Genomic DNA, 15,000 nt, shown 5'->3' with positions numbered 1-15,000 from the left:
TCCAGGAAGGAGGGGTCTGGGGAGGATATTGTGATAAAAGAGATTCATGTGTGTATCCAGGAGGGAGTGGAAGGGATGGTGGGGAAGGATGGAGTTTTGGGAGGGGCCTTGGTTTGGGTGGTTGAGAAGATGAGATATTTGGAAAAAAAATTGGGTTTTGGAGGGGGGGTTTGGCCTGGGTGGCTGAGAGGATGAGGTACTTTGGAAAAGGGCAGGGGAAATATAAGGGGGTAGAGCAAATGAGTGAACTGCAGTGTATCTATGACTGGGAAAGGAATAGGGACATTGTTCACATATAACAGAGGTGGCTGTTGGAGAAGTAGGAGAAGAATCCAGGGGATGAGAAATGGGGACTGGGGGAGGTGGTGAAGTATCAGGAAGAATGTCTGGAGGGGAGGGGTCTGGAGAAGGACACTGTTGTAATAAAGAGAATTTGTGTGAGTATTCAAGTGGGAGCAGGAGAGAGGGTGGGGTATGTTGGGAGGGTGTAGGAGGAAGGAGGTGGAGGGAATTTGAGGAGGAGGAGGATGGATATCTGCAAATACTTCAAATGTAGAAGGAGTAGGAACAGAGGGAATGGGTCTGGATAAAGGAGTGGAGTGTTCCTCTAGGTCATTTTCAGGAAATTTTGGATGTCTTCAAGGTTTTCTGGAGGGGAGTTGGGTGAAGAGGACTGAGAAACAAAGGTTTTCTTATGAGGAGGAGAAGAGGAGATAGATATCTGGGGAACAGAAGAAGAGGAAGGTGTAGGAGAGAATGTAGTAGTAGAGGGTGGAGTGGAATGTTTAGGTTGCCTGGTACAACAAATAAAATGAGGAGGAGGGGTAGGTATCAGGGAAGTGGTAAAGATTGGAGTATCTGGATTTATAATGGAAATTAATTTGACTGGGGGATAGGGTGAGTAGACATAGGACGTAGGTTTAGGGTATAGGGGAAAGATACCTGGGGAGATCTAGAAATATCTTGTTAAGATGGTGGAGAATCAGAGCGAAGAACTGTTTTGGAATAAGTTGAGAGAGAAAAACCTTGTTGTCGTACTTCCTGTCTGGTCTCATGTAGAGTGAGGCCTAGTTTAAATCTGAGGACAGCTACCTCACATTCAAGCATATAGGCAGGGCAGGTCCTATAAAATACATTATGGGAGTCTCCACAACTGGCACACGTATGTGACTGAGCAGGGCAATTTGAAAGGTCACGGTCATGACCAGGTTGAGCACACAGAGAGCAGCATGCTGTGGAGTGACAATGGTTGGCTGGGTAGTAAAAACGCCAACATTTCTGACATTGATGAGGAAGGGATCAATATTATTGGGCATGATAAGACAATCCACCTATATAAACCTCATTGGGGAGGTCTTGTCTATGGAAGTTAATCTTGGCAATATTGACATGGGACTTAAGCCGACCTCTGGGAGGAATAGTGCAACACTGTACTGCCACTGCATCATATTCAGCAAGGCAGGAAAGTAGGTCATTTTCATAGCCTGAACAGTCTTTGTTGTAGACAGGACAAGCATTTAGGGCAGTAAAAACAGTTCCAGTACTAGTATTAAGAGCGGGGTGAGGGTTTGCCAGTAAGGTCAGTTAGGGTAGATAGTGCACGAGCTTGGGATTCAGATGTAACTGTGACAAGGCGTGAATGATAAGAGTGACTGCAAAAGGTAACCTTGCCTACTTGTTTATGGAGGCACTGCTGAAAGATAAGGGTATTCTCAGAATAGGGGGCTGTGGGGGGAATCACAAAGAATCAATCCCATATGGCTGGGCTAAAGAGAGTACTCAGAAGGTTTGCAGAGGCAGAGGCTGTAGAAGGACGAGGGCGAGAGGAAGATGGGGTGGTGTGGAGTGGTAGTGGTAGTGGTGGTGGTGGGGGGAAGTTTCTGGAAGTAGAGTAATAACCTGGGTGGGTGTTTTGGAATGGTGAGTGTTGTTTGTAATCATCGAAGAGGGGATATAAGTATCAGTGGTCGGAGCCGTGGTCAAATGGGGGTCTGAAAACCATCAAAATCAAATTCAGATAGGCTAGTTGATGAAGGGGCAAGCCTTAATGCTTGTCCCTTTACCCTTACTAAGGGTAAAGAATCTTCATTATTAGCCATGGTGAGCCTAAATAAAATGGGGAAAAGAAACTGTTTACCCTTCAGAGTCCCCATAAGGGGTAAGGGCTAGGCAATTAACCAAGGGTATACCATGCCCATGGCTCCCGGAAGCCGTTCATGAATGACACAAAGCCAGCTTTTCATCCACTAAGCACAGCTCTCACACCTTAGGAATCGGATAGAAGAAGGGAATAAAGAAGATACGGAAGAGGAAAGAAGAGAAGACCAAGCAAAATTAGTTGAGGTGAGGGCTAGGCCCAAGGTAGGGGTGATCCCCAACATTAGGTCTCAGTCCTCGTCTCCTAAGCCCTCCCATGACGACAATGAGCAAGGTATTAGGAGGGAAGTAAAAAACATGCTATTCTGAAAAGTGAGTAGAGTTCAGCTGAAACTGTAGACAGTAGCTCCACCTTTCAAACACTATATAAATATAAGTGAAACCTCTCCTATCAGGAATTATGAACCATCATATTCCTTTTTTCCTCTTTTTTGCAAGTCAAATATTCTGTAGTTTTAACCCAATACTGATGTTGTGCATCTATTCTTGCCACAGCTAGTCGAGCCTAAATGCCAGCTGGTAAGGATTCGTGCTGTATACAGTCAGCCAGCTCCAAGTTGTGTATCCCAAACAGTTGTTTGCTTGTTTAGCTTGTAGCTCCTGAACCAGGGTTCAGGAGCTACAGCTACTTCAGCAGCTGACTGTGTGCAAACCCCAACTACCCCATGCCCTCCCTCTCCACCCTCTATTGAACTGAATTCAAAGTCAAGGTAACATTTATCAAAAGTGTTTTTTCATTTTATATTATTTTTTGTATAATGCCAAATACATACTGACCACATGATAAACTGTGTGATTTAAAATGTATTTCCTATAATAGTATATGTACAGGGATATACTTTAAAAAGACTTTAATGTTCCTATGAATATAAACATTCCATATATAAAACGGTATGGATTTTGTCTCTTGGCTTATCTAAGATTACACAAATACTATTGAAATATACTGACTAACACTTAAAAGTAAAATGTAAATAAACACTAAAAACAATAAAATATTAGATATAAGACTAAAGGAGACATTCATGAATATCACACAAACACTTCCATAGCACTTTTTATCACACAAGTGAAGGACAGACTTGGATGACAGAGTGAGAAGACAGGAGGGAACAGAAGGCATCTAGGGAGGGGGTAAATAGAAGCTCAGTTGTCAAGGCCAACTGTTCTTCTTTATACATATCAATACAGGACTGTTTATGGCCCAAACATTATTTAATTGTCAATCATACAAAACAAAATCCAAATGATGTCCTGGTATGGTCATGGTAGGGGGAATGAGGTCAGAATCAAGTTTCTTGTACTGAAATGTGCATCTCCAATAATGCCCAAACCAATGTACCTACACTCCTATTGCTCCCTTACCTCCCAGTAAGGTTTACACCTTATTGATTCCAGTAAATAATGAATTAATTTAATTCTACTTTTCTTCCCCTTTTTTATATTTATCTTTCTTTTTGCTGTGATTCTCTTTTCCGAATCTTTATTCCCATGCCACCAGGAAAATGTAATATTCCTTTTGTTTTCTTTAGCAAAATGTCTCTACACATAGACTGCTCCACAAAAACTCAGCCAACAAGGAGTCAATTAACAGACCAAGTGAACTGACCTAATTTCCCCTTTCCATGACTTTTTAGGAAAAAATTTTGTTTTATCAATGCTTTCAATATCAATGCTGTTATTTTTATTATTGACATTATAATTATCATAATGTCATTAACATTACTAATACCACGAGATATAGAGAAGTAATCATAATATGGAATAGAAGCTTGTCATACCTTGTGGAGTATGTGACATCTGTAGGTTCCTGCCTCTGGCTCACCATCATGCACAATATTTGCCACTAAATCATAAATGGGTTCTGGGTGTTTTTGCTTTACCTGAAAGCATAAAAAATAATATACAAATAAATTATTCTGTTTATCAGTGAAACACAAAATAGTTTTACATCATATTAGTTATGCTGTTCTCAAGAAAGTTTATTTATTTTGTAATTTGACCCACAGGTGCAGGGTAAATAAACTGTCCACTGTGGTTTGGTTTGATTAATTCTGTTAACACACACAAACATTTACCAAAGAGTCACTTAACCCCTACGATCCAGATGATGTTATAGTCCCGTCATGGAAAATTTGGGTTGAGGGCCGGGTTACATGAACAAGCCATCATCAGGCAAAATGGCCGTTGATCAGGTGACGGGAATTTGCCATCATGAGCGAAGGCCAGGGTGATGGAAAACTCACCACAGGTGCACAAATTCCTTGGAGTGTGATTTGACTCATTGGGCGCTTAGAAGGGGGCTTTAGCATATTCCCATCAATAAATGAATGCAGATTGTAACGTGCATAAACCATGACTGGAAGAGCGCCAGCACTAGAAAGGACTCCATTTCTATGCTGCACCACTGTTTTACTGACCACTATTACCATCTGGATAAAGCCAAGCAAAAGACAGCTATGGACATTGAAGAATGGCAAAAAGGCTATAAAAAGTTTACATAAAATAACTTTACAAGGGGAAACACAGTCTTGTAACCACTCATGGGTGTTTGTGCGCACCTGGACTACACACTGCACACCCGGGATGTTTGCTACTTATTTAACCAACTGCCGTATTTTGGGCACCGTGATTTTTGTGACAGAACCAGATCCAATGGGTTAATAGGCCTACGTGATCTTACCTGTTTAACATTATTACAATAATGATAGCTATAACTATACATATATTTTAGATATATATATTTATTCTTTCTTTTCTCTTCTTTTCTTTAAAAAAATTCAAGGAATGGAATAGGTGAAGTCAAGTAGAACTAGTTCTTGACTTCTTGGTATCAAATAGTTTCTAAAACAATCTATGTGCAAAAAAAGTTAATCAAACAAAATCACAGCACCAACATGTTAAACATACTAGTTGAAAACTGAAATTCTCAGGTTAAAAAATAATTTCTTCATCAGAGCTGGTTTTGGCAAAAACCAGCTACAACAATAACACGTATAATGAATCTGCATATACGAATATTGAGAACCTAAATGCAAAATTCATTTTGTTTTATATCTATCTTGTCATCTTTGGAACTGACAAAGTAACTGAGATTGTCAGACAACTATGAGTTTACTTAATAAAATCTGTTAAAATTTATATGAGTATTACTGACTATTCATTTTACAAACTTTCTTTTTATGCATTTAATACATAATGTCTGAGTTCCTTAGACTACAGAACTTACACACTAAGAGACATTAGAAATGTAATATTTTCAACATTAACAGAGTGCATTATTTGCAGGCCATATATTTTCCCTCCCCAAACCTACCTTGTGTAAGTAACCATTAGGAAATGTGAGAAAATGGATATGCACTACAATAAAATTGAAAAAGACAAGAATTTATTCTGAGAATTCGTTTAATTTTACCCTTAAACATAATTTTTTTAGAAATATTTGCCAATACCACACAAATCATCATTTTATATCATAATTTTGGGTATATTACTATTGCTTTTCTAATGGTATAATCAGATTTTAGTGTTACACAAGGATTTCCCATTAAGTTTGTTCATTTTCCATGACATTTAATTTTTCTAAGTGAAATAAGTAAATGTTAAAAATTTCACTCTACTCTTCTACAATGTTAAGTTTGCTTAAACCTTTATCCTTAAGCTACATACTAATATATTCTTGTGAATAATCACTGAGAACATAAATCAGTTTGAAAAGATTAATATTTGCATGCAATGCAGATCGTAGCAATAAGTCCTAAATGGAAATGAGAATGATATAAAACATTAGCAGTAATTACTGTAAAGAAAGGATTGATATATGTCATGAACTAATGTACAGTGCAATACAATTAGCAAAATAGAGGAAAATAACATTTTTGATAATATAAAAATTATGGATTATATATTTTAAAAATCAGATTTTATCTTACCTCCTCTGTCAAATACTCTGTCAAATCAATATTCTTCACTGGGAAATTGACAATTGTAGGATTCTTCTCAATGTAAAAAGTGTTCTTTGTAAAACGCTGAAAATGAAAATGGATACATTAGTCGTTTCTTCTAGAACTATACAGCATTCTGTGTATATGCAAATAATTTAAGATCTTGAAGATATCTAATTTATCAAAGTATGAATGAATGAATAATAAGAATTAATAAATGCCATTCTCTCCCTAAAAACATAATTAATATCCTAAACTCTATGACAAAATCCATTTCTGTAACAATGTAAGCAATGAGTAAAGCTGCAGTTTCATAAACTTTTAAATTAAAAATTTGACTCAGATCTGGGATTATCAGCCTTTTGACCAGACCTTGATGCAGTTTAGGAAAGTTGAGAAGCCAGATCTTGCACATCCTTTGCCCACAAACTTAAGGGCTATAAAAACCTATAATTTATGACTGAATAATAAATCTGGATGACATCCCACAGGCTGGCAACAATTGTGAACATGTAGTTTGTTCACAGTAGTTTATCTAGTAAAGCAGTTCATTATCCTATAGTTCAGCTAATGATAATGACACGGGTTCTTCATGATCCAGCTGTCAGTTCATATCTCTATCCAAACTTTCCCCACTTACTGATTCAAAACTTTGAATATGTCAAGGAAATAATTTGCTAATCCTTGGCCAGTACGTATGCATCATTAATCTACACTCTCTTCCAAAATCCATCTACCTAAAGGTGAGAAAAAATTCACAACTCAGTGAGTGCTCAACAGGTATGGGCACAGTTCCTAATAAGAGGGTACATATATCAATAAAAAGCTAATATCATCATAATAACAATATATAAAAGATACTCATATTAGTGAGAATATGTATATACGGTATATACAGGCATATAGTTTTTCTTTTTCTTACTTTTTTTATCAAATCCTTTTTATCCTGAAACATTAAATATATAATGAAACACTAATTTCAGCATAAGAGTAAACGACATGCACTCTCAGAGAGTTACCAATCTTTAAAAGGCCATTTAAAATTTTATTTTTGGTTACAAAATATACCGGCATTAACACATTTTGAAGCCAACCTGGATACCCATAGCTTAGGGGAGTGTAAATTTTGTAATATGCCCAGTATGGGAGGCAGGATAGCCCTAAGTAACACAGGGACTATGGCTGAGTCTGTGTAATGAAATCACAGTTTAAAGGTTCTCACCTTATTGTACAGGATGAGGTATGGGGGCAAGCCAGTCAGCTGGAATTTCTTCAAGATGTTTTCTTTGTAGGTCTGATATTCCTTTCCAGTTTTGCCATCAAACTTACTCAGGAGGACATACAAGCTCACCTGAAAAAATATTTGGAGTTAGCACACATCATCACAAATATTTGACTTTTGTTTGTAATTAAGCTTCATCTTGAGATCCTACCCAGCTGAAACTTTATTTCTATATCTTAACTTCAGCAGTTGCCTTTAGGTCATGTGGTAATGTGATACTGTTTTAAGAAATATATAGAAAAAATACCTAGGTTGTTAATCAAATAATACCTGCTTTTTTCAACTAATCAAAAGTGATGAAAGAAAACTAAAAACTGTTCAAAATCAATTAATGTGTTAGTGGAAATGACACCTAAAAGATATATGATAAAACACTTTTTGAAATAGTATCATCAAATAAAAAGATTAAATAACAGTACTGATCCAAACCAAAAATTTTTAACTATGCATATTACATGTAACAATGAGCTGACTGAAAAAATATCAGTTCCAATTCTAAAGAAAAGGCTATTTGGATTTCAACAATATATATTTCTATATGTACCTGTGGTATGATATTCTCCTTCTTTTCATCTTTAAATAATGGAGGCTGAGGCAAATCACATGTAAGGTAAAGGAAAGGGCTTTCCTCCATCTTTTCCTGGTACTCCTCACACTTCAAGAGCCGGTTTCTCTCTTTCTCATCTATCTCAACAGGAAGGATCTACCAAATAAAATTAGCAATGATGAATACATTATATGCATAACAAAAGAAAACTAAAGCCTCTTTAGGTTCTTTCCATCTCTTTTAATCCCCTGGACCTGGATGACGTTGCGATCGCATCAAGGAAAAACTTGGGCACCTACCCAGGTGACGTGATGATGCCATCAACCGGGCAAAAGAACCGCAACCCGGGTGACACCAACAAAGCTTCAAGAGTGAACGCCAGGGTGACAGAATAGACTCGCCATGAGTGCACAAACCTCTTAGGGGAGTGATTTGACTCATTTGGCACTTAGAAAGGGGCTTTAGCATTATCCTCATCGATAAACAAATGTGGAATGTAACATGCATAAGCAGTGACTGGAAGAGTGCTGGCTCCAGGGAGGACGCCATATCCATGCTGCGCACGGTATTCCTGGCTGCTGTGACTGGCAGCACAGGCTGTATTACATAAAATTGAATATTACAAAAAAAAATTAAATATATGATATAAATAACCAAATGTTCCATTTTTTTTTTTCTTGCACTGAGCTATTTACTACATAGAGAGATGATATGGAGTTGGTGCAAGGAAAATAAGTAATTACCATCTGGATAAAGCAAATCTAAAGACAAATATGGACATTGGAAAATGATGATAAAGCTATAAAAGTTTGCACAAAATAATTTTTCAAAGGGGAGGCATTCATGCGTGCCCGGCCCACCCGCCGTACGCCTGTAACCCATTGCCCGGGGTTTTCAGCTCCATAATTTCCGTCATGCAACTGGATCCAAGGGATTAATAGAGAAACTCAGTTGATTTGTCCATTCATTATAGGTGAGACTTGAAGAAAGAATAAAATATATCTACCATAAGCAAAAAAAAAACAATTTTAAGGAGAAAAATTTTGATGTACAAATTATCAAAATCCAGAATTTTATCATACAAATTTCCAGTATTGAATATTTTGATAAAAAGGATTATCCTTAAAAATTTGAAACTTTACACCAATAATTATTTTACAAAATACATATGTCAATACTACTTGTAGACCTAAATTGTTACCTTCTGTGAGTAGATGTTCATGGTCCCTCTAAAACAGCGGTAAATGATTGTGCTTTTACGTTTTGGTGTTTTCAGACCAAGGTGCATGGAGTTCAATATCCAGGATAGAATCTGAATAGCATCACCTTGTACTGTGAACTGGAACTTCTTTCTACTGCATGATACTACTGCCTGAAAGAGTGGATCTTTTGTTCAGAAGTTTAAGAGTGAAAACTGACACAGTGAGTGGGGGGAAGTAATGAGAAATAATAACTCGATAGAGAAATTCTTGTTAGAGAGAATAAAGACCAAACTGACTGTGAATAATTTTACAGTTCTACTATCAAGAACAGCAAAAAATAATCATAGTCTTAATCCACTAGCATCGGTACATTTTCAAGCCAAAAATAATGGTTTCTGGGCAACAAAATCAGAGCGCAAGCTCCGATCTAGCGTCGCACCTGTGGGATGCCCGGTAATGTTTATTTTTCCAGGTGTCTCATATGTGGGACACCCGTCCCAAGTGGATTAAAACTTAAACTCAACAAAATAATTGTCACATGCAAAGTTTGCTTGAATACCTGTGCACAATCATGAAACCTTTTGAAGTTGACAAGATTAATCTTTTTTCTTCTATTTTTTTCTTTGCTATGACTACATTCTCTAAAAGGAAGAAGAAATATTGTCATTACTCCATTGTAACTGAGGGCCAACTTTACAATTAGAGAAAAGAAAACATTCCCATTATCACTCTATAACAATAGACAAGATAATTTTTGTTTGTAAATTAGTTGAAAATGTCTTTTTATGGGTTCTTACACAAGACCATAACAACCCTTCTACCTAAAAAATGAAAATCATGGTCTAAATCATGTAACCCTTTTGCATCTAATGTGCAGAAGATATGCAACTTACTTGTAACATTTCATGAGGAGAAACATGAGCCTTGAAATTCCTTGGGTTCCATAACTTCCTAACCAATTCACCAAATCTTGTAATGAGAGGAAACATTGCCAGTCCCTTAGTACCTGGTGCATGGTGAATGTGGCTGTAGTTATTGGGATCTAGGAAGTAGTTTCTTAGAGGTGTGATATTTGACAAAGCCTGCAAAATACGAAAAAATATATTACAAAGTAGAACAAGGTATCAGCTCCAAACAATTTCCATCAGAAATTGCACACAATCTAAAGGTTTGGATGAAATAGGTCCTAGCAACAGATGTAACATCACTTGTTATAAACATTATGGTTTACATTGTCAGCAATTTCCTACTTATTTGAACCAATACCCAAGTACTATGCAATCATTAAACCTTCACAAGCTATTCAAATTTAGTTTCAAAGATAACTAAAATATAGTATGTATTGTCAATTGTGTATCAAATTTTACATAGTTCAAGGAAAGAAAACATGTTTATTATAAAACTGGTGGGCACACATTACAATACAACAACTCTGGAATTTTTTGACAGCTATATACTTGTTCACAAATGCCGGTAAACAGGCAAGTATGCATGTGTGTACATACACACTTACACATAGACATATGGGAATAGAGGATTTTGAGCACTTCCTTACCTGTAATACTACATTACAATAATCATTAGCCTTGATATTGTTCAAGCCCACAATGCCAGGAAGATAAAGAGTACCATCATATGCTCTGCTCATCTTACTCTGGTTTACTTTCTTTGCAATGTATTCCTTTGTGAAGGTTGGATTCACAACATATATAATGTCATTAAGAGATGAATCTGAAATTAGGATTAAATTATTATCTCAATGCAAGTTCATAGTAGTTACTTAACAGAAATATTGTGTTGTGAAGCACTTTACAGTTTCTGCATTAAGGTACTATGTACAAAATAAAAAATTAAATATTTAGTATGGTATAAAATTGAAAATCACCACAACAGGTGTAGTTCCAAGATCAATTTGATCAAAAATGAAATTTCAGAATAATGACTCTAAAACAATGTTTTTTCAATGAGAACAGAATTGAATAATGACAATAAATATAACTTTTGATTCTGTTGGTAACAGCTGAAGGTATAGTACTTGCCAATAATCTCATAGTTGTCGGGTAAGCAGTAAAATCGTAGAGTCTGCAAATTGAGGTACACATGATGACCATCTGACACACTGTGGGTATATGCGTGTGTATTGGGTCCACGTCCTATTGTTAAAAAGTAAAATAAAATCATTTATGTAAATTCATAAAAATATCTACATCAAGATGATGATGATGATGATGATGATGGTGGTGGATGATGGTGGTGGTTTATGGTGGTGGTGGTTTATGGTGGTGGTGGTTTGTGGTGGTGGTGGTTTGTGGTGGTGGTGGTTTGTGGTGGTGGTGGTTTGTGGTGGTGGTGGTTTGTGGTGGTGGTGGTTTGTGGTGGTGGTGGTTTGTGGTGGTGGTGGTTTGTGGTGGTGGTGGTTTGTGGTGGTGGTGGTTTGTGGTGGTGGTGGTTTGTGGTGGTGGTGGTTTGTGGTGGTGGTGGTTTGTGGTGGTGGTGGTTTGTGGTGGTGGTGGTTTGTGGTGGTGGTGGTTTGTGGTGGTGGTGGTTTGTGGTGGTGGTGGTTTGTGGTGGTGGTGGTTTGTGGTGGTGGTGGTTTGTGGTGGTGGTGGTTTGTGGTGGTGGTGGTTTGTGGTGGTGGTGGTTTGTGGTGGTGGTGGTTTGTGGTGGTGGTGGTTTGTGGTGGTGGTGGTTTGTGGTGGTGGTGGTTTGTGGTGGTGGTGGTTTGTGGTGGTGGTGGTTTGTGGTGGTGGTGGTTTGTGGTCATATTGTCAGAGACTCAAAAACAAGTATTCTATAGTCCTATATAAGAAACAAATAGACATGTCATAGGTCACCTAGTACGTCATGGGCATGGTAGTTAGTAATTATGTTAATCCTTATATAATATTGGATTATATATTTTTTATGAGTCATAATCATACCTTAGTTATCTATTTTGCTATTACTGATACTTCTATATATTGTCGTTGGCATATATAGATATTATCTTTATAATAGGGCATTATCAAGCATGAAATTTAAGGGACTTTGAGAGGTTAGTAAAACTTCCTCCTTCAGCTTAAAATGCATACATAAGACCAAGTGAGAAACCAGTCACTTTAGTTCACTCAGTAAGAAACTCATGGATCTGTACCAGTGTAAATAGTAACTACAGCATTATCATACTATCAAAGTAGTGAAAAATAAGTGTTTCATTATCCATTCCATCACATATTTATTTCAGGTGCACTTGAAATATTCTTGAATGAGAATAAATACTTTACTCTTATTCATGCTATTTGATCAATATATACAAATAAAATTACCTATTCATTTTCTTTCTTTTATAATTACTTTTTTATTAATAAGGTTCTGTTCTCACTTCAATGAAACTGATAAAAAAAATAAAAATAAAATAAAATCTCTTTTCTTTACACACAGATGGTCCCATGAAAGTTTAGTCACCACAGAGACAATCAGTCTACTGAGCATACCAAACCTCAGCTGTTTGCCCTCTTCCCTGAATCTAGATATTTTTAAAATCTTAATTACTATTACTACTTTGAAAACCATATTGACACATTGCAAATAGGTGATGTCAAGAGAAATATTGCCAAAAGAAAGATGACAGCTCCTCATGTCCACATCCCTATTGTCACAAAATCACTTGATCTCACATCGGACAACTGCCCAGACACAGGACAATGTACACTGATGTATGTCTGTCTTCACTTGTAGTTAATGAGTTAATAATATTGGGATTAAAACATTGATAATAATTATTCTGTAACAATAGTAATGCAACTAATTGCAATGATGATAACACTAGTAATGATAATAACAAATAAATAAAGAAAAACTTTTTCATGAAAATGCAAGGAATGGGATAAAAGGCATAGTAGGCCTTGTAGTTGACTCCTTGATGATTATGCACTTTAGAAATTCTCTATGTATAAACAATATTATATCCTATGTCACTGGATTGCAATCTTTTTCCTTACCTTGAAAGTATTTCCCACAAACCAGACAGGCATACACATTGATTCTTGAGAGTGACACACTGCACAATTTCTCAAAGTCAAAATCTAACATATGACGATTAATGGTGTCCAAGTAAGGGCACTGGCGTGACTTCTTTGCTGCAAAATGAAATTTAAATATTAGAAAAAAATGGGTCACTTTTCTGTGTAGCTACTTATTTTACATTCCCTCTATTCTTCTTCTTCCATTTTTTTGCTTTTCTTAGGTTTCAGATCTTATGTGGACAACCTATTTTCCTCATTTCTGACTTTAATCTTTTCCTGCACAGATATCATAATGCATTAGTATGTATTTTTTCATTTCTGTAATGTAGGCTATACCAGAGTAATGTGTTGCACAACTTTCTTATTATCAACTTGTGAAGATAATATTACAGATGAAAAGTGCCATACTTACAGTCATTATATCCATTACAGGCAAGTGTGAAACTGAAACTATACCAAGAAAATGTAGGTCCATAGGTGATAAGTACATTTCCACTGATTTTAGCAAAATCTGGTGTCTCTTTTTATAGATGGAAAATATTCAGAACACCTTTGCATAACTGATCATGACAATAGTAGTAGTATTGGATTCCTTTCACCCTCTACTATCCATATATATATTGGGGGAATACCCTTAAACACCCTCATTATTAGCCCCAGTGGTGGGGGATAGTATGAAAGATACCAGGAAAGTTACTTTAATCACAAAATAAATGGAAAAAGACATTATATTGTATACTGCAAGGTGGATATTGTTCATATCTTACTCCACAATTTCCCAGGTACCTTTCATGTCCTCCTATGCTATTGGGGCCAAGACTGTAGGTATCGGAGAGGTTACCACAGCATAATTTCTATGTATATGGGTAGTAGATGAGAGGAATTTATTGATATCACTATCATAATTATGTGTTCCTTGTAAACTTTTTGAAAAGTGGCCTTGTGGGCTGTAGATTTTCTCATCCTGGAAAAGTTGTCCATCTCTTCCCTCTCGCCCTTCTGCAAAGGTGGGCGAGCAGGACGAGATGACGTCACAATAGCTTTTGTATGTAAACAATGACAGTTGCAGGCATCCACAAGGTATTGATGGGTAATTCTATGGCCCTTTATTGATGTTATCAAAGGCTATTTTAATGTTTGCCAGTTGCAGGTAAGTTAAATATTCATCAAAGAAGTTACAAAACCTATGCCGTATGGTAAATAAGTGAATGTTTACATTCAAGCTGGTTGCATTCTGGGCAGTGAGAACCTTGGAGGTTCCGAACACGGCCTCCTTATCCTGCTGGTCCAGAACAAATTGTCTAGACGAGCAAGTCGAGGTGTTCCAAACGCAGCATTTGTTGGACTGATTTTAGTAGTTTCCTTTTTGACTTTGTATGTATCAGTATCCATATATCTACTATAATCAAGATCCTATGAAATCAAGACAGTTAACTGAATATGAAATTGGGCCAAACAAAAAGCCTAAACTGTGTACATTTGTCGTATACCTAACATCCTTACAGACTATGCTAAATCATACATTTTAAAGAAAGAAATACCACAAATAACAATGACCATAATATGATATGCCGGCACAATTGTATTTCCATACGTAAACAAACATCAAATGTACTTACTAACTGCTCTCTTATCATCAACATCATCTTCTAACTCCCTCTTTACCGCCTGGTTGACAGGAGGAATGAATTTCTCTTCTGTGGTTGACATCATGCATAACCGTGAGGATTTTCGGATATATGTAACTTTACTTTGAGGTCCAGACCAGACAACGCTGGCTTTTTCTCGAACGTAAACAATTCAAAACGTTGTCGAGCGTTCGTGTAAGGCTGCGGATTTGCGAGGATCTTACTTTTAGGATAGC

The 15,000-nt window shown here is 36.8% G+C and overlaps 1 protein-coding gene across 1 annotated transcript in view; it reads right to left on the bottom strand.

Moving 5' to 3' along the window:
- Window positions 1-14,953, bottom strand: part of Usp39 (ubiquitin specific protease 39) — a 21,146-nt gene extending 6,193 nt beyond the window's left edge. Inside the window, exons 1-10 of the mRNA XM_027377881.2 lie at window positions 14,756-14,953; window positions 13,113-13,250; window positions 11,172-11,285; window positions 10,688-10,863; window positions 10,026-10,214; window positions 9,132-9,302; window positions 7,928-8,086; window positions 7,324-7,452; window positions 6,090-6,185; window positions 3,939-4,040 (exon numbers count right to left, since the gene is read on the bottom strand). Coding sequence (XP_027233682.2) covers window positions 3,939-4,040; window positions 6,090-6,185; window positions 7,324-7,452; window positions 7,928-8,086; window positions 9,132-9,302; window positions 10,026-10,214; window positions 10,688-10,863; window positions 11,172-11,285; window positions 13,113-13,250; window positions 14,756-14,849 — 1,368 coding nt within the window. The 5' untranslated portion in view covers window positions 14,850-14,953. The remainder of the gene's footprint in view (window positions 1-3,938; window positions 4,041-6,089; window positions 6,186-7,323; window positions 7,453-7,927; window positions 8,087-9,131; window positions 9,303-10,025; window positions 10,215-10,687; window positions 10,864-11,171; window positions 11,286-13,112; window positions 13,251-14,755) is intronic.
- Window positions 14,954-15,000: the final 47 nt, after the last annotated feature.

This window comes from Penaeus vannamei, chromosome 7 (genome assembly GCF_042767895.1).
Source record: "Penaeus vannamei isolate JL-2024 chromosome 7, ASM4276789v1, whole genome shotgun sequence".
Taxonomy (NCBI): Eukaryota; Metazoa; Arthropoda; class Malacostraca; order Decapoda; family Penaeidae; genus Penaeus; species Penaeus vannamei.
Note: the sequence above shows the minus strand (reverse complement) of the source record. Positions and strands in the feature narration are given on the sequence as shown.